Genomic DNA, 19,087 nt, shown 5'->3' with positions numbered 1-19,087 from the left:
GTGTTGCCTGGCCATTTCCCCACTCTGGCTATAAAAATAAGCCTTTTATACTACACTAATGAGTATGACCTTTACTCGCATGTGAAATGCAGTATAGTTCCCTCAAACCATACTATAATCTTACCACTTTGAATTGTGTTTTTATGCTGCTCCTGATTTGCTCAAGTCTGTTTCACACTGCTGGTATATCACAGCTAATAGAACAGTGATAAGAAAATTGATTAGTCTATTGGTATTAATACAGATAACATTCAATCAATAAAAATATGCATTCAATAAAAATATTTTCAATTATTTGCCAGCATACCTCTCTGGCTTTAATTGTAGCAGCAGTGTTGCTTTTTACTTTAATACTAGTTTTTAATATTTTTTGGAGGTGGAAGTAGGCAACATGTGATTAATCCATTTTGGAAATTTTGGAAATGACGCATCGAACGCATCATTTGACCGGTTTTATGGGCACACACAGAGAGCCTGAGGAAGAAAGCCTGTAACAACAAAGACAGTGGATAACCACTGTTGTGGTGCCCATTATCTCTATGTGAGCCAGCTCAGGCAAAGAAAGCCTGGCTCTGTCCAGCTTGCTTTATGGTACAGCCCTCTGATAATGCCCTCTCCAGTAGACATGACTTTGTCACATTTATTTTTATTGTCTGACTTTTATCTGTCTTTATCTTTATCTGATAACATACAGCCATTTATCATGATAACATACAGCCATTTCTTGAATGTTGTGTCTCAGGAACACACAAAGGTGGGCTCTGCAGACTCTCAGGACATCCAGCTGTGCGGGATGGGTATCCAAGCAGAGCACTGTGTCATCGACATCACTGCAGATAGTGCAGTCATCCTCACCCCCTACCGCAATGCTCGGTAAGGAACACCAGCATCACAGACTCAAAGTCCAGAGATGAGAACAGGCTGCTGTGTGGATGGGAAAAGCAAGAGAGAGGGTTAAGAGTTCTTTTACCACTGAAGATGTTGTTACATTTGTTTTAACAGTAATGGAATTGCTGTCTTTATTGTGTTACAGGACATGTGTTAATGGATCTCCAGTGACCAGTGCTCTGCAGCTTCACCATGGCGACCGCATCTTCTGGGGAAACAACCACTTCTTCAGGTGATTTTATGCACTCTAAATGTTGTTTACATTTTTAAATATCTTAATGCTTTTCATCTGTTTTTATATGATAAAATGTTACTCAATATTTTTATAACTACTTTTGTCATTTTACACCAGTTGCACACGCCTTAATTACACCCACTTTCTCATATGAAATCCAGATTGGTATTACATCCCATTGATGTGTTGTGTACCAGTTCTGTGTGGGATATAGATCATATTACCTGATGGCTGACAATTCACCAATCCTACCTGCAGGATCAACCTGCCTAAGCGGCGCTCTCGGGGAGCTGAGGAAGAGGATGGTGAGGGTGGCGTGATGAAGAACAGTGGCAGCAGTGAGCAGCTGGATGCAGATGGTGACACAGCCAGTGAAGTGTCCAGTGAGGTCAGCTTCTCCTATGAGTTTGCCCAGACAGAGGTCATGATGAAGGCTCTGGGCAACAATGGTAAGGATGCTATATATATCTATATGCTGCAGTGAACAATAGTTCAGTCCCCTGTGTTTTCTGACTCTATATTCTGTCCTGTCAGACCCCATGCAAGCAGTGCTGCAGTCTCTGGAGAGGCAGCATGAAGAGGAGAAGCGCTCCGCTCTGGAGCGACAGAGACAAATGTACGAGCAGGAACTCCAGCAGCTCCGCAAGAAGCTGAACCCGGACCGTCTGTCCACCGGTCCCTCCGGAGGGCCTGCATCGGGCCAGCAAGGTCCGGGACAGCAGTCTCACTACCGCAGCCTGGAGAGACTCAGTATTGGAGGAATGAGCCAGTCAACTAGTGCTCAGAGCAGATTGAGGCAGTGGAATGAGGACAGGTGAGAGTGTGGGTGTGGGTGCGTGTTAGAGAGACAGAAATATTGCTGTACACTGACTAAAGACATAAAAAAAATCTATTTCATGTCCATGTGGATTATGAATGCTAGCTGAACACCTCCCCCCTGCATTCCCTCCTCTTCGCCTCTGTCTCCCCTTCTTTTCTGCCACCTTCTCTCCTCCTTCAGGGAGGCGGTGTTGGTTAGGAGTTTGCGGCGGTTGAGGGAGCAGATTGTGAGGGCAAACCTCTTGGTGCAAGAAGCCTGTTTCATCTCTGATGAACTGGAGCGACACACAGAGTACAGAGTCACTCTGCAGATCCCATCAGACAACCTCAACGCAAATCGCAAGGTCTCACACACAAACATGTAGACATACATGAACAAATTTCTTGTCCTCTGTTTTAAACACAACAAATTATTTAAATACACTTGTGTGTGTGTGTGTGTGTGTGTGTGTGTGTGTGTGTGTGGTGTAGAGGGATGCAGTGCTCAGTGAACCAGCGATTCAGGTTCGACGGCGGTGTCGAGGGAAGCAGATCTGGAGTCTAGAGAAGATGGAGAATCGTCTGGTTGACATGAGAGAGCTGTATCAAGAGTGGCAGGACTACAACCTCCATCATCATGACAACCCTGTGAGTTAGCTTGTCAGATTTCCAGTGAAGTCTTTCAATAACCCTGCCAGGTCACAAGGACAGCATTGTCACTAAGCAGGTGTACACAGAAACAAGTACTAATACAGTAAATTTCCCTGCATTGTATTCCATGTTCTCCTTTTATCCTTGTCCAGGTGATGCGCTCATATTTCCGACGAGCAGATCCGTTCTTTGATGAGCAGGAAAACCACAGTCTGATTGGCGTTGCAAATGTCTTCCTTTCCTGTCTGTTCTATGACGTCAAGCTGCAGTACGCTGTTCCCATCATCAACCAGAAGGGAGAGGTAGGTAGTCACAGACTTGCTGGTTATGAATTTAATTTATACGTCTCTTTTGTGAATCTCCATCTCTTTATCCGAAAGAAGAATCCTTAACAGATGAATCAATAAGGAATCAGAGCTTTCATACGAGTCTCTAATCTATTATAATTTTTTTCTTCAATGTAGTTTCTGTTGTGTTGAGATGAGTAGTCTTTTGATTCCTTGACTGTCATGGACGTCAGAGTCAAAAATCACATGATATTCAGATGATACACATATTTACGGATTGCTGAAGTATGATAGCAAAATACAAGTAAAGTTGTAGGAAAGGACATTTTAGCTGTATGTTCACAATAGAACTCCAGTGGTGGATGAGTAGCTTTGGAGTAGACAAACCTACAGTCACAGACATATATGTTTCCCCCTCTCCTCTCCCATGGTCAGGTGGCAGGGCGTCTTCATGTGGAGGTGGTGAGGGTTGGAGGAGCATTAGAGGACAACATGGCTGGAGGAGATGAACCTGACAACAACCAAGACACTGAAGTCCAGGATCGCAAACTGGTCTGCATGGTAAGACAGACATATCATCAGCGAGAAGTAGATTATCTTCATTATGCAGAACTGATTAAGTCAGTAGGTTAAAATCATTCCAGGAGCTTTGTTTTATAGATCAAGGAGCTCCAAGTGTGTTTAGTTGACTTTGATTTTCATTATACACTCAGTTCCCAGTTCATTAGGGACACCTACCTAAACTTAATGGTGTCTCACACAACAGTCCTGTGATAAATTCTACGTACATGGAGATTGTGATGTTCAGTTATTGTTGAAACAAAAGAGAGATGTTGTTGACTTTTGGCCTGTGTATCATCTCCAGATTAAGATTCTGCAGGCAACTGGTCTTCCCCAATTCCTGTCCAACTTCGTCTTCTGTCAGTATTCATTCTGGGACCAGCCTGAGCCCTTCATCGTGGCTCCTGAAGTGGACCCATCGTCCTCGTCACCCAGCACTAAGGACCCACACTGCATGGTGGTGTTTGACAGCTGCAAGGTGAAGCCTGAGAGGGAGAGCTCAGTTTGGGTTTAATTGCTATTGTGGTTAATTGACACATAGAGAGTTGGAAAGCAATTATTTATAAAAAAAAAAAAAGTGGTGGTATAAGACTGATGTGTCTTTTCTTTTGTAGGAGGTGGCAGTGTCAGTAACAGAGGATTTCATCGAATACCTGACTGAAGGGGCAGTTGCCATTGAGGTGTATGGACACAGACAGGCTGATGCAGGGAGAAACCCCGCCCTGTGGGACCTTAGCATCATTCAGGCCAAGACACGCACACTAAGAGACAGGTAGGCACACGCAGTCTCCTCCGAGTCTTCGTCTTGCTTGCAAGACTAGCTTTGTAGTAACTGACTAAAAACCATTGTACTAGTGTTGCTCAGATCTGCTTATAATATTTGTCTTTGTAGGTGGAGTGAGGTAACGCGTCGCCTAGAGCTGTGGATTCAAATCCTTGAGATAAACGAGAATGGAGACTTTGTCCCAGTGGAAGTGGTTCCTGGCAGAGATGTGCGGACTGGAGGAGTCTTCCAGCTTCGGCAGGTAGGGAAAAGCCGTAACACAACACCAGCCAACCTGGTCATAGCAGGTGCAACCAGAAAACTTCAGCTAATAAGCCAACTTCTAAATATTTTCTAAACTTCCCCTCTTCATCTCCAGGGTCAATCGAGGCGACTCCAGGTGGATGTGCGTTCAGTTCAGGACTCAGGCACCATGCCTCTTATTGCAGAAATAGTGCTTGCAGTGTCAGTGGGTTGTGTGGAGATTAGAAACACCACATCAAACCAGGAAGGAGATGAGATGGACAGTTATCAGGTGAATCACTTTATTACAGCTCTGTTAACACTCTGTTTGCCTCTTTAAGTAAGTCTATTAGTCTTAAAGTCACTTGCAGGTGAACTAAAGCTAAAGATTATTAAGTGACTGCTTTGTTGAATAGGAAAGAGACCTTGAACGTTTACGGCGACAGTGGTTAGCTGCTCTCACAAAGAGACAAGAATACCTCGACCAGCACCTGCAGAGCCTGGTCAGCAAAGCAGGTATCACCCGAACACACACACACACAGTCAAACAAAATGTTCATAAAACATGCTTACACGTTCAAAAGTCTACCTTCTTTTAGGGTTGATATGGTCTACAGGTTGTCTGCAGTATGAAGCTAGTTACATGTTTTATGGTGTTTGGTTTAGGAAGTGTTAAATGTTTGAGCCTTGTTGTGTGTACAGAAAAAACAGAGGACGATGTGGAGAGGGAGGCCCAGCTGCTGGAGTGGCGTTTGACTCTGACAGAGGAAAGAAACGCTGTTATGGTGCCCTCTGCTGGCTGCGGCATTCCTGGAGCACCTGCTGAATGGTATGACACTTGGCAGAATTTGTGTGTGTCTTGGATTTCATTTATGTAATATATATAGACAAGTATATATGTCTCCCCCCCCCCCCCAAAAAAAAAGATTTGTTAGGCAGGCATTTTTCCTTTTATTTGACAGAGGTTAGTCTCAAAATGGGGGAGGGGCAGTATGACATGCTGGAAATGAAACCAGGGGCATTGGGGTTATATGGCACGCACTGTAACCGCTCAGCTATAGGCTCCTAGTATATGTATAAGTATGTTGATCACAGTGTTTGTTCACAGGGTTCCTCTGCCAGGCATGGAGACTCATATTCCTGTCCTCTTCCTGAACCTCAAACGTATGTTTCTTCTTTGCTAAATAATACATATTACTCATGTGTTTTTCAACTCCCAAGCTGATTTACAGTGTTCTATATTGGTTTTCTCAGCTGATGACCTCAGCTCTCAAGACCAGTTTGAGGTTCCTGAGGCTGGAGGTTGGGACGCCATCCTGAGTGGAGAGGATGAAGACGACTTCTTTGACCTACAAATCGTCAAACACTACGATGGAGAGGTGAGGATGGATCTGCATGGGTTAAGTTTCTGAGGAATTCCTGTAGTCCGTTCAGGAAAACGTTTTATTAATCATTTGTGTTTGTCGACCCTGCAGGTGAAAGCAGAGGCATCATGGGATTCTACCGTACACGAGTGTCCCCAGCTTAGTCGTGGGGGAGCATGGCCGGAGCAGCGGGTATACCTGACGATTCGAGTTGTGGTTCAGCTCAGCCACCCTGCCGACATGCAGCTGGTCCTGAGAAAGAGGATCTGCGTTAACGTTAATCCGGGCCGCCAGGGTTTTGCACACAACTTTCTGAGAAGGATGTCCACCCGCAGCACCATACCTGGCTGTGGGGTCACTTTCGAAGTGGTCTCTAACATCCCTGGGGTAAGGCCAGGGAAAAATATCATGTGTTTAGTGCTTTGCCCAAGAAACTTTGAGCAGGTCGATTATTAAACAGAAGTTTAAATGATGATTTGTCCCATCAGGATGCCCCTGGTTCAGAGGACAGGGAGATGCTTGCCAACCTCGCTGCCAGCGCACACAACAGCCAGTCAGGTGATGACGAGGCTGCAATTGAAAAATACCTCCGCAGTGTCCTCAGTCTGGAGAACATCCTGACTCTGGATAGACTCAGACAGGTAGGTGGAGAAACTAGTAGAGATACAGATAGTGTCTTAAATAGATAGTAATTAGGTCCATTAGTAGGCATGAAGTCACACAGAATATGCCAAGTTTTAACACACAGCATCCTAGAAGACACATGACTTGTCAAAATATTAATATATTATTAGAATTGTGATTTAGTTTTTTTTTTTGTTTGTTTGTTTTATTGCACTTTGTACTTTATCTGTTTTGTTCTTTTAAAAATGTTGATAATAAGCTGTGTGGGTTTTAGGAGGTGGCAGTGAAGGAGCAGCTGACAGGCAGAGGGAAGAGCAACAGACGGAGCATAAGTTCTCCTTCTGTCCACAGGGTAAAACACAAATACAATGCTATTATACTGCACTACAAGACACTGTAATGTATTGCAATATGATATGATTTATCTCAATATACTCACTCTCTCTGTATGTCCATCCATCCTCAGCTGTCTGGAAGTAGGCAAGACCTGTCCACAAGCTGCCTGGATGATAAGGTAACACACTTTTTGCTTCTTGTCTCTACATGTTGATTGTTCTCAACAGCAGTCGTTCAAAATGATAAGTTCAAATATTTTGCAATTAATTGAGGATCAGGTGGAAATTATTAGTCTGATGACCTAAACTGCCACTTAGTGTTTAAAGTAGCAAATATGAAAATTTGACTAACCCAGATGTCATGTATAGATCTTCTCATATATGTAGCATTGACATTTGGTAGCTCTGATTACAAATGTCATTATTTCTAAACCAATCCTGTTGTCTTTCTGTTTCTCAGGGTCGATGGGAGAGTCAGCAGGATATCTTCATGCCATCTCAGTTTCACCGCACCCTCCCCCGGCCCGCCTCTTCCCCTTCCACCTACTCCACCTCCCCTTCTTCATCTTCTTCTCCCTTCGGGATGACGTCCCCACAGAACCAGGAACCAGAGCAAGGTAAACCCCCCTGCACCCCCTCTACCTCTACCTCTCCTCTCCTCTCTTCTCTGCCATACATGCTTTAAGACATTTCTGCTACACTCCCAACTCTTGCGTCTCTTCATGCTCCTCTCTTCCTCTTCCCAACTGGGCTCATCCATTTCCACTGTGTGCTGATCTCAATAATACTTTGAGCTTAATCATGAGACTCCTCTCTTTCTGTTTGATGTTGCCAAAATACGATGGTTTACTACACAATCTCAAGTCTCACTGTTTACATTAGTATCTATCTGCTGGGTCTCCACTTCCTTCCTTCCTTCCTAGCAAAACGTAATGTGTAATCTTTCTCTTCTTCCTGCTCCTTTTGGTGTCACCATTTCTGTAACCTCCTTTGGCTAACGCAATGTGACCTTCTCTCATCTCCTCAAATTCATTACGAAAGCTTTCCAGTGTAATCTATTGGTGGAGTCTGATCATTCTATATTTTTTCTGTCATAGTGATTTCTCGCCCATGTCAGATTTCACGTTACCGTGATGTGCTTTAGATTAATTCGGTTCATGAAATGAACCGAATTAATGATTTATGTTTGACAGTCCTGTGATTAGGATGTGTCTGTGTGTCTTACGGCTGGCTGATGTCTTCTTCTGCCAGTCTATCACTGTGTTGGGGTTTTGCCATTTCCTGTACGCGCTTTCAACTTTCTGTCTTAATCTTTCACACCTCCTCTACCTTCCACACCTGCTTCTCTTTACCTTGCTTCTTTCCTCTCCTCTACCTCCTCCTCTGTCTCCTCTTCTTTCACCTCATCACCCCCTCCCCCAGGTCGTTCAGGACTTGCTGCCTCTTATCTTTCAGTTAAGGCGCTGGTTCCTCAGATGCCCAAACTGCTTAAGTCTCTGTTTCCGGTGCGAGATGACAAGAAGGAGCTTAGACCTTCGCCACACAACCAGCAGGTCAGCAGAGACACTTTAATAGAGCTCAGTGCAACCCAAAATACTCAGGTCTTTATTTAACTGTGTGAATAGTGGAGCAGGGTGAGATTCAGTTAGCCCTGCTGATGAAAAAAGGATTAAAAAGTTCAATATATAGTTAGTGGTAAATTATGTTGGACTGGTCAAACTCATTTATTTCAGGCTCTGGCAGCTAGGCAAGAGTACAGGAATGCATACATGTGCAAGTGTTGTCATGTCATGACCTTGCATGTCTCTACTCAGCAGCATGTCCCTCGCATTGTGACATCAGGAGGGGACGACAATCGAGTCAAGGCTGAGACGGTGAGATTGTACTCCTGTCTAACTTCCCTTCATGATCGTCCACTGCTATCACATTAAGGGGTCTGTCCAGCAATTTAGTTCTGCTCTACCATAAATATTGGGACTGTTGAAACGGCAGAGACTGAGATATTCTGAATTTTGATCCATAGTTTGGGTCAAGCTTCAGAAACACTGAATCCTACACTTTGAATAATACAGCTGGCAGTGTCTTTCTGTTAGACCCTCTCTGCCTGGTAAATACCCACGTCTGTTAAACATCACGTCCCCAGTTTGTACCACAGACTTTCTGTTGCAGCAAGGATTAAACAAGTAACCCCGATGACATCACTACGACATCACTGGTATTATTTTTCAGCCCACCCCAAAGCCTTTCACATGCTGAGTCATGATCAACATGGCGAGTAAACATATCTTCAGGTATATAATTGTTGGAACAGCCCTTTAATTTGCAGTTCTGGTTCTACATGAGTTCTTGATGATGCAAAGGGCAACTATTTGTGCTGTCAGTTTAGGATATGGCTGTAAATGTCAAAAATAGACATGAGCAGAAGATGCAAATGGTTCTACAAAATGTTTTTATGCTGCACATAACAGGCCTGAGACTTATGAATACCTGATTTGTCCAAAAGGTGACTGTAACATTTTTGGGGAAGTTGATTATTATAGCTGATTATTTTATTATGTTTTGCCTTGACTGCATGCTCTTGTCTGTCCCTCTGTTTCTGTGGCAACTGTTGCTTTCCTGTAGACTGCTACTCTACGGCCCCCAACCAAAGACAAACGGGCAGAGTTCCCAGAAGTCCCTCCTCTTCCTGTGCATGACCCGCATGACATCACCCCCCTCAGCCCCCTCAGCCAGTCATCAAGCGGCTACTTCTCCAGTAGTGTTTCTACAGTTACCCTGTCTGACGTTCTCCAACCCTCCTCCTCGTCTTCCTCCCTCCTGGCCGCTGAGACTACGTTACCCACAAACCCCCGGCAGCAGGGTGCTGACAGGAACGATGTTGTAACCTCTCCTTCTCAGTGTGGCGCCAAGATGGCCGCCGTCGCTCCACCCACTGCCCACAGCTCAGCCAATCACAACAACGTCACTATGGAAAACTCCTTCTCTGAACACAAGCTGGTCAACTCAGGAGGAGGTGGAGGAGGTAGAGGAGGTGAAGGCTTTGAGAGGCTGGAGATCTTTGTGGACGAAGAGGAGCACAGCCATGATGACGTACTGCCTGAGTGGCTGACAGAAGGGGCCTCTGTTACAGTAGGAAGCAATAAAGCCGGGACAGTGCGCTATGTGGGAGTGACACAGTTTGCTGATGGCGTGTGGGTGGGGGTGGAGCTGGACACCCCTGTAGGTAGGTACTCAGCTAAAGGGACAGTTCACCCAAATTACACAAATAGATGATAAACCACCTCCTCAAGCATCAGGTTTTGGCAGAGTAAAACAGCAATGGTCATTAAAGAGATAATCTTACTGTAGTGTTAACAACATGAGACTGCGGTTCTGTAATACTATACATTTTGGTGTTTTTCAGCCCAACCCCCATTTTTTCATGTTTTGTGTCTAAATGACCAATGAACAATTCCTTTAAGTAGTTAGCAAGAGTGCTGCAGCTGGTAGCCACAAAACATTATTTTTGACCAATAAATAGTGCTTGTTTAGTCACTGACGTGTTCAGATTGTTATTTTAAGTCACTCACAACTTATGGACAAGATCCCTAACACCGATAGATCTTTTTGTTTAAGAGAAAGATTCATAATGTTTAACCAGAAACAGCCCCAAAATTGCTATTTGCCACCCAACAGGCTCCATTTAAGTGGACGCCCCTGCCAACTGCAGCAGTCTCCTTCAATACTGGACCAGTTTAAAAAAAGAGTTGCTAACATCAGTCACTTAGACACAAAAACCTAAAAATAATAATAAAGCTAAAAAATAACAAACTTAACCTTTAACATTCTGCCTTTAAATGGTGCCTGCAGTATAAAGCTGGATGATATTTCATCAGTGGTGACGACCTTTATTTTCTCCCCACAGGTAAAAATGATGGCTCAGTTGGAGGTCATCGATATTTCAACTGTAAACCGGGGTATGGGGTGCTGGTTCGCCCAGACAGGCTGTCCTTCCGCGAACGGACCAGCCGGCGCACAGGAGACTTCACCGCTCCAGCCCATGTGCCCGTCTTACGAGGAGAAGCCATTGTTGCCCGCCGGGGGGAGAACCGCAAGTCCTGGAGCAGTTGAGACAGGGGAAAGTAGGAGCTGGACGGGAGAGATGAACTCCCCACAGCCCTGCTCCTCCTCCTCCTCTCTTCCTCTCCTCCCAGCTATGCAACAGGCTCACACATAAGAAGTGACATACTGCCTACCCCTCATATAGTTTGAAACTACACTCACTACATCCATTCACAAGTGGTGGGTGGATGTAGAATAAAGACAATACAGAGACCATTCAGAGCGAATGCAAGTAAGTTAATGAAAGACTATGCAGAGTATGTAGAAGTCCGTGGAAGGACTATTTATCATGTGGGAAGATGCTAAATGAACGGCAGTCAATGGGAAGACTGCTGAGAGAGAATGGAAGTCAGTGCAGACCTTATCGTATTTGAAGTGTCGAAGCTCTGCAGGGGCGTGGATTGGACGCAGCAGACTGGATGATTTGCCTCAGAGATGCTTTCTGAGCTGATATACAGGGATGCAAACGAGTCACATTTTAGACAGGAGTCACTTTTGATCCCAGTTTACATCTGAGAGTATGTTTCAGACTTGGAGGGGCATTTGAGAGCGCAGGAAATAACACTTCTAGAATGAAAAACCTTCATCTTTTCCAGTTGGATGCTGGCTACTATTATTATTTGCCTTTTTTTCTGCTATTCACCATTGATAATTATTAGTTATTACAGTACAAGTAGCTACTGCAAAAGATTAAAATATACTGTATGGCCATTCTGATTTATAACCATAGAATGGTGTCTCTGGCATTTTTTACCCCTCCTACATGTCTCACTATAATATGTTCGTTGTGTATGAGGAAAAAAATGGATCAAATTTGATTTTTAGACACAAGCTCAAAGCGAGCCAGTCATACTATGTTTGCATCCCTGGATATGATGCCTCTACCTGGTAGTCTTGAGACTCTATGTCCCAGAATCCCCTGCTCCAGCTGCCACTCCCCTGAACTCTCTGCGTCTACAAACTGACACGCTGATTCTGTGTTAGAGACTCGTCTTCTCCTCCTGGACTTCCTTTCTTTGGAAGACAGATCCTCCCAGAATGTGCCTTCACCATGGCTTGGTTTGCATTTGTTTTTCTGTGTATTTAATTTCTGTTAGCTGTGTTTGTGTTAAAGAGAATGCCTTGTGCTAAGTGTGAGGTGATCTCAGGGACTGCAGAGGGGAAAGGACAAGGAGGGGTGTGTGTGTGTGTGAGTGTGTGTGTGTCTGTAAATGTTGTACAGTGTTGCCCTGTGTGCACAAAAAAGTTCATATTGTCGTAGCCGTGTAGATGTTGAAGATTATATGTGTAAAGCAGGAAAAGTTGTGTCCTTATTGGACAAAGCCACTATGGGAGCAAGTTGTTTGTACTGGGAGGCTTTAAAAGTCAATTTTGCACTGGAGACGTTGGATAAGAAGCATCTGTATGTTAGCAGAACATGTCTGTGGTCATGGTGCAGTGAGACAGAGAGTTAGACAAAGGTAAACAGATTCCTCCAACCATCTAGTAATGTGCAAATGGTTGTTGATGACCTTACATTAGAGTATATTTTCCATCTGAAAGTCTGTTCTTGGAGCTAATTAGCTGGATTTCCTTTGTGACTGACATTTGGACACCAGGAGGTGCTGTTCAGAGTCGTGCTCTGTGTTGGTGGGAATAGGCATGTGTATGTGTTAAGGAAAGGAAAGTGAGACGGACATGCAGAAGCTCTGCTGGTTATTTCACGCTTGAGAAGATAAGTAATTTGCTTCTATGCATTTGATCTGTTTTAAAAGAAGCTAGTTTTTATCTTTTATTTTTTAATAACTGCCACAACTGGGAGATCAAGCTGTGTGTTTTGGGAAAGTATTAAACACAAAAGCAGTTCTGACTGATGGAACATTCCTGGCATGTCTGTCAAGGAAAATGCATCATGATGTGGCGGACTTTAATGGACATTGCATTCCAGAGGGACTTTAACATAATATAATGACCTTATTCTTTGTGTATTTATTTATGGAAAAGCATTGACAGTACATATGTGTACCATCTGTTGATGAGGAATATAGACAAAATACACGTGTCCTCAATATGTTTCTGTAAGTTAAAGGGGCACTCCACTGATTTAACACACAGTCAGTTTACTTGTCATAAGGAGTGCTACTCAGTGGAAATACTTGTGTCCTCTGTTCAGGGGAAGCTGTAGTCTGGGAATCTGTCAAATCTGCCGATGTATCTGTTCACCCTCCCAATTAAACGACGACCTGGCCCTCGTCGGGCCAATAACAACCATTTATCTAATATGGGGCGGGTTTCAGACAACTGGCAGAGCCTTGGTGCTTTATTCATAATGCATAATGACAACGTTTTTTGCTAATGTCCCCTCATGTCAGGGAAACTATGGTTAGCATAAACCTAGCGTAGTACAGAGGACCTTTGAGACATTTTTAGATAGCATCCAAAATGGCTGCTGCTGATCTGGAATTTCTATTGAAGTACTATTTTCAAATTCTCGACTAGTCCCAGCAACACTCGCTCACAGATATATTGATGCTACATCATCACAGCCACATCACAAGTTTCACTGCTCTGATTAGTTGTGCGTCTATCCAATTGCGTTCAGAGGCATTTTGGTCTATGGGTCAGGTTATGATAGCCTGGAAATCCAGACCCAAATCTAGAAAGATTTAAGGTCTGGCCATGAGTAATGAAAATGGCCCAACTCAGGGGCGGCACCAAGCATGCATTTATAAATGTCACTGCACGCAATTGGATAACACTACGACCAATCAGAACAATACACGGGGTGACGTATCCAGAGCGCTACCAGTGGAGCTAACTGGTAGATTAGACTCTTGCCGTATCCGGTCGGCAAAACAACAAAAACGTCCTTCTTGCAAAGAAAAGATTCGAGCGCCGTCTTCAGTTCCTCTTTTAGAGAAAAAGCCAAGTCTAACTCGTTCATTGTGGCGGCCAAAGCCGTTTCAAACAACTGGTGTTCATCCATAGCCATCTTGCAATGTTTACTGACTGATTCCGGACTTCATCGTCGCAGCGCTGTCGTCATCTGTTTAGCTCGCCTCTGGCCCGCCTATATCAGATACACCGATGTGATTGGTGCAGCTCGGTTCCAAGGGCATGGGTAATGAGCATCATTACTGATTGCCAGAGTGACTCGCTGAGCAAATTCAAATTGTGCTCTCACGAGAACTCTGGATTTCCAGGGTAAGGATGTGGACTAACTTATTCACGATTTGGTCTGGTGATGTCAGGCTTGGGGAGCTTAATAAAGTCTGAGAAAATAACTCTGATGACGTCATCAGGGTTACTACATGAAGACTACAAATTTAAGCCTGTGTTATAAAATGGGTGGGCGCATGGAGTATAGTAGACGTGGGCATATATCAGGCAGGAAGAGTCCAACAAAAGGAAATACGGTGTTGCATTATGGGAAGTGTAGTCGCGAGTGTTTTTGGAACTTGACCCCGTTCAAAAGTCAAGATATCAAAGCTTTTGCTGCCTTGATTTTGACGATTTAAAAAAAATCTGTCTCTTGGAAGCTCTCTAAGTTTGTAGAGTTGATATAATAAATCATAGGAGTACCTCTTTGATGAACGAGATTAAGGTCAGTGTAAAGTGTTTGGCTTGAGTCGTCTTGAGTTGGAACGATGCTGACTCACCAAGTGAGCAGAAGACTTGCTGATTTGATAGGTTGATTTGATGATGGAAAAGTAATATTTTTTCATCATCACTTGGTGCAGTTCAGTACCATGTCTCATGTACAACATCTAATTTAAGTTCATATCCTTATGTTGAAAAACCTGAATATGCTATTGTATGCTGTTTCTAAGGTAACATTGAGTTAATCCATGTATAATAAGGATATACAAATTTGTGATGTAATGATTTAATGATTGACACATATGAAAACATTATCTGGAATACTAAGTGCACGTAAACGCACTCAGTATGTCCAAACACTATCATCTTTATGGATTCAAAACTGTTTTTCCATTCCTTTTATCGTACGCCTGCTTAATTCGAGAGGCGTGAATTTACTATTTATATTTAAATGCTTGTACACATGCATTTATCGCATGAAAATTGATAAAGCCTTTTTATTTTAATAAATATTGCACAAATGATTCCATGTAAATTGCTGCTATTTACATTGTAAATCTACCTGTAAATTGATTTAATTGATTTATCTAACATCCTGTATCTCATACTGTATTCTATATTGGAAGTCAATAGGTTTTTTTTTTGTTTTTAATCCCAGACAGAGAAACTAAAGTCAGTGCTTTGGTTCAGTGGCCAATATATTTTTAATATGAAGCCGTAAAATTCCTTAAAAAAAAAAAAGAGGCACTTTGTCATGTGAGCCTTGAAGATGATGTAAAGTAAAGGTTGAAATGAGTGAAGAGGAAGCTATAATGATGGAGTTGCATTGAAGTTGAAGTATGAGACGAGGAGACAGTAAATCACCATAGTCTTATTATTATCTGTATTTATTATCTGGCCTTAAAGCCCAGGACCATGGAGTCCTCTGATTGGTTGGTTGGTTACTATTAGGTGGCTGTCTGGTATGTTATTGGTTGGCAAGTTGTGAAGTGGTTTGTAGATTGGACTCCTGCTTGGATGTTTTTATAATATTGTGGTTCCTAACGGTTTTGTGGTAATGAAGGAAAGGAGTAAAGTTTTCTCGTGTATTGTGTGTGTTAGTGTGTGTGTGAATGTTGGGTGGACCTGGCTTTGATTCAGTCGTGTCTGTGAGTTCTTGCCAAGATGGGAAATGGCCACCAGCTGCCACTTTACTTATTATACATAGGACTAAAGCTGAGAGCAGCAAACCTTCACCCTCCCTGCTCCCTCTTGCTAAATTTAAAATTCCAGTCTCTGTGGCTGGTGGACTTTCCCTCCCTGGTCTTTGCTCGGGGCACTGTTAAAGGGGTTTGAGATCACTTCAGGCTTCTGGATGTCCCTTTTTGTTCTTGTGCCTCAGAAACCACGTGACCATTTTCCTCACACTGTTTTCATATCGACGCTTCAATTCATTTGCACAAAAAGTCTCCAGAGGGAACCGGGAGAGTTCGTTTCTGGAACGCTTGTATATGTAGGAAGAAAATACAACCTGATTTTATTTTATGATTCAGTGTTCTCAAGTTACCTGTTGTTCTTTTAATTGTGTTTAAATTGTTTTAATTATCTGCTTTTAATTTACTGTTCTCCATCAATCACTGTTCAACTACCTTTCAAGTAAAAACATGACAGCTGGTTAAATTGGGAGCTATTATTTTACAGGACAGCAGAGCTAAGCTCAAACCTGGTGGTAATAACCAACAACAGAAACATGTCTTTTCTTCCAGCACACATCTTCCTCTACAACCCTCCACCCAGTCTGCACCTTCATATATGCATAACTGTAACAGATTAAGTGTGACGCTGACATTGGATAGAAACAGTGCAGCTGATGGGCTACCTGCTGCACAGTAGCCACTTCAATAAGGAACTGTAAAAAGAGAAAACTAGCATTAGTGATAACTGTTTTGCTCAGAATGGATTTAATGTTGTAACTGTATGTCAGTGGTCTCCATCTCTGCTGTTGTAGAGGATGGAGCGAGCCTGCAGTGTTATTCATTTGACTGTATGAACCATGAGAACCACATTCACTTCTGTTTTGATTGATGTGATTTTTGTCCAACTATATTCATATTGATCTGTACGAATCTTCAGCCCCCCCACAATGTTTCTTTTGTTACAGTTTTATTTTTGTTGGTTCCGTGTCTTAAGTGCTTCCGTTTTGCTCAGAATTTGTTGCATTCACCTCACCTATTGCATTTCCTGTAGCCCTGTGTGATAACCGGTCTGGAGCAACATGTTCCCTGCCTTAAAGGGACAGTTCACCCCAAAATCAAAATACATATTTTTCCTCTTACCTGTAGTGCGGTTTATCAGGCTAGCTTGTTTTGGTGTGTGTTGTTGAATGTTGGTGGCATCGGCCTCAGAGATGTCTGCCTTCTCTCGACTTGGGATGCTCAAGGCCCCAAAAAACACATTTGAAAAACTCTACAGCGATGTCTCTTCAGAAATCATGATCACGTTCTTCAAGATAATCCACAGACCTTTATGTGAGCAGTGTTGTGTAGGACCTACTTTCTTTGCACTGAACTATACCTGCTGACCGTATCACCATGCAGAAGGAAGCGTGCATCTACTCGTGTGTGACAGCACGTGATGGCGTCATTTATTGCGTCCTCCTCGGCTGAGCTGAAACATTAGCTAGTTCAGTGGTGCTAGGTGAGCTAGCAGTAGATCCACACTTTCTTCTGCATAGCGTTGTGGTTGGCTGGTGTAGTTTGGTACAAAGAAAGTAGTTCCCACAAGAGACTGTCCACAATAGAGTCTGAGTAACGGGGTCATGATTTCTGGAACAAGACATTGCTGTTGAGTTTTGTTTTGGTTTTTTTTTTTTTAAATGTATGGGGTTCTTTTTGGCACTTTGAGTACCACAAGCTGAGTGCCATCTAGTTCCATTATATTGGAGAGAAGGCAGACATCTCTACAGCTGATATCTCCAACACTCTGCAACTCACACCAAAACAATCTAGATTGACAATGAGCACTACAGGCAAGAAGACAAATAAGTATTTCTGAATTTGGGGTGAACTGTCCCTTTAACATGGCCTTTAACCTGGAGTCAGACTGGTTTAGCAGGAACAATCCCAGCTCTTCAACTAAACACATCACTGCTGAGCTATAAAACTGAAGTGTACTGCTATTCAACTTGATCATTCAAAAAGAGAAAAATATCCCCCCAATTTTTTAACAGTTTATCTTAGGTAATTTGGTGACAGATGCTGTCGGGTCTTAAATACATCAAAGGGATTCTGGAATAAGATTTTACTGAAGTACCATCCTGTAACGCTGCCTTACTGGAGGCAAGGTCATCGTGTTGCCCCCTGGTGGCCACTGTCACACCTCAGTCAGAAAAGGCCTGACGTCCGCACAGGGAATTTTATATACAACCACCAAATCATGAAACCAGTGAATTTACACCCCACTACTGCCCCACAGCAGCACGCCTGACAGCTTCTGCCTCCCTGGGATCATTATACCACCAGGTGGTGTTGTGTTTTATAATCAGTAGCTGGCTTGAGTTTTATATTTGCCGGGCACTATAACATATTTCCCTGCCTCGGTAGTGAGTGTTCACCTTTTTTACTACCTCTTTCTCGCCTGTCCAGAGTGTTCTGCCAACTTCTTCCCTGAGGCCTTTTAGCTGACAAAGAGTTGTAACCTGCTTCACTACTGAGCTGGCTGCACCCCGTTCACCTTCTGCGTGATGTCAGATATTAGAATAAACCACACAAATGAGCAATACGTGGCTGTCAGGTGATGCAGCGCAGCCTTGTTGCAGGCTTTTTGTTTTGTTTTTTGAGCTGGGTTCTGGGAAATTCAGATACAACTCCTCCTCTTGGTGCATTTTAAAGGCAGTTGGTATTAATGTTGCATTAAAATTTCCTGCATACCAGCAGCCATATTTGATCGAGCTGTGGAATAAAGGAAGGCTAATAGGAGCTTAAGGAGAGGGCTTGGTGCTTGCTAAGTCAGGGAGTTTTAGCAGAACTATGTTACTCCTGCAGAAAAGCCCCTCCAGTCCCTGTAACCTTTCACACATTCAGCTAAAGACAAGTTCGAATAATCAGAGATGGGTTTAGCGCGGTCTCGGCCTGGTCAACAGTATTACTATATCATCCTAACCAATCATTATCAGTTGTGTTTGTTGCTACTGTTGATTCTGTGGCACAGGTTTGCCTTGATGTGTCATGTGTATGTGTGAGTGCACCATTGGAGTGGTTGTTCTATGTATGTATGTGTGTATATATGCGCATATTAAGACTTATAAAAAGAAAAATCTGAGCACAAGTTTGGGTTTTGATTAATTTAATTGTTTTATGTAATTCTATGCTGCAATCCAAAGAATAAACATGTATTATAATACATTTATAATTTTCATTTTTATCATCTGAACAGTAATCTGGTAAGAAAAAATAAAAAAGGAAGATTAAAAGAGTATTTGTTCTTCATTTGTACCAAACTGACTTTTGCTTTTTGAACAAAATTGAGTTTAGCAACAATAAATAGACGTACACACATACCAGTATGTGCAGTGGTCGAACCAAGGGGGGATGATGGGGGATGCCATCCCCTTTGTTAGAAAAATTGACCAAATTCCTCCCCCTTGTTAATCTAGTATAGTCAATCCGTGTGTGCAGGCA

The 19,087-nt window shown here is 43.0% G+C and overlaps 1 protein-coding gene across 3 annotated transcripts in view; it reads left to right on the top strand.

Annotated features, from left to right (window-relative positions):
- The window catches only part of kif13ba (kinesin family member 13Ba), a 50,047-nt gene extending 31,163 nt beyond the window's left edge, over nucleotides 1–18,884 (top strand). For 2 of the 3 annotated variants that reach the window (XM_049593904.1, XM_049593897.1), the window contains exons 15-39: nucleotides 743–873; nucleotides 1,034–1,120; nucleotides 1,382–1,572; nucleotides 1,658–1,937; nucleotides 2,124–2,286; nucleotides 2,414–2,569; nucleotides 2,725–2,874; nucleotides 3,295–3,420; nucleotides 3,725–3,898; nucleotides 4,035–4,192; nucleotides 4,313–4,445; nucleotides 4,563–4,718; nucleotides 4,843–4,942; nucleotides 5,129–5,255; nucleotides 5,535–5,590; nucleotides 5,681–5,805; nucleotides 5,902–6,177; nucleotides 6,279–6,431; nucleotides 6,689–6,766; nucleotides 6,881–6,928; nucleotides 7,210–7,366; nucleotides 8,205–8,302; nucleotides 8,564–8,623; nucleotides 9,372–9,972; nucleotides 10,654–18,884. In XM_049593904.1, coding sequence (XP_049449861.1) covers nucleotides 743–873; nucleotides 1,034–1,120; nucleotides 1,382–1,572; nucleotides 1,658–1,937; nucleotides 2,124–2,286; nucleotides 2,414–2,569; nucleotides 2,725–2,874; nucleotides 3,295–3,420; nucleotides 3,725–3,898; nucleotides 4,035–4,192; nucleotides 4,313–4,445; nucleotides 4,563–4,718; nucleotides 4,843–4,942; nucleotides 5,129–5,255; nucleotides 5,535–5,590; nucleotides 5,681–5,805; nucleotides 5,902–6,177; nucleotides 6,279–6,431; nucleotides 6,689–6,766; nucleotides 6,881–6,928; nucleotides 7,210–7,366; nucleotides 8,205–8,302; nucleotides 8,564–8,623; nucleotides 9,372–9,972; nucleotides 10,654–10,859 — 3,990 coding nt within the window. In that variant the 3' untranslated portion in view covers nucleotides 10,860–18,884. The remainder of the gene's footprint in view (nucleotides 1–742; nucleotides 874–1,033; nucleotides 1,121–1,381; nucleotides 1,573–1,657; nucleotides 1,938–2,123; nucleotides 2,287–2,413; nucleotides 2,570–2,724; nucleotides 2,875–3,294; nucleotides 3,421–3,724; nucleotides 3,899–4,034; nucleotides 4,193–4,312; nucleotides 4,446–4,562; nucleotides 4,719–4,842; nucleotides 4,943–5,128; nucleotides 5,256–5,534; nucleotides 5,591–5,680; nucleotides 5,806–5,901; nucleotides 6,178–6,278; nucleotides 6,432–6,688; nucleotides 6,767–6,880; nucleotides 6,929–7,209; nucleotides 7,367–8,204; nucleotides 8,303–8,563; nucleotides 8,624–9,371; nucleotides 9,973–10,653) is intronic. The other variant, XM_049593910.1, reaches the window with a different exon arrangement.
- Nucleotides 18,885–19,087: the final 203 nt, after the last annotated feature.

This window comes from Epinephelus fuscoguttatus, linkage group LG2, assembly GCF_011397635.1.
Source record: "Epinephelus fuscoguttatus linkage group LG2, E.fuscoguttatus.final_Chr_v1".
Taxonomy (NCBI): Eukaryota; Metazoa; Chordata; class Actinopteri; order Perciformes; family Serranidae; genus Epinephelus; species Epinephelus fuscoguttatus.
Note: the sequence above shows the minus strand (reverse complement) of the source record. Positions and strands in the feature narration are given on the sequence as shown.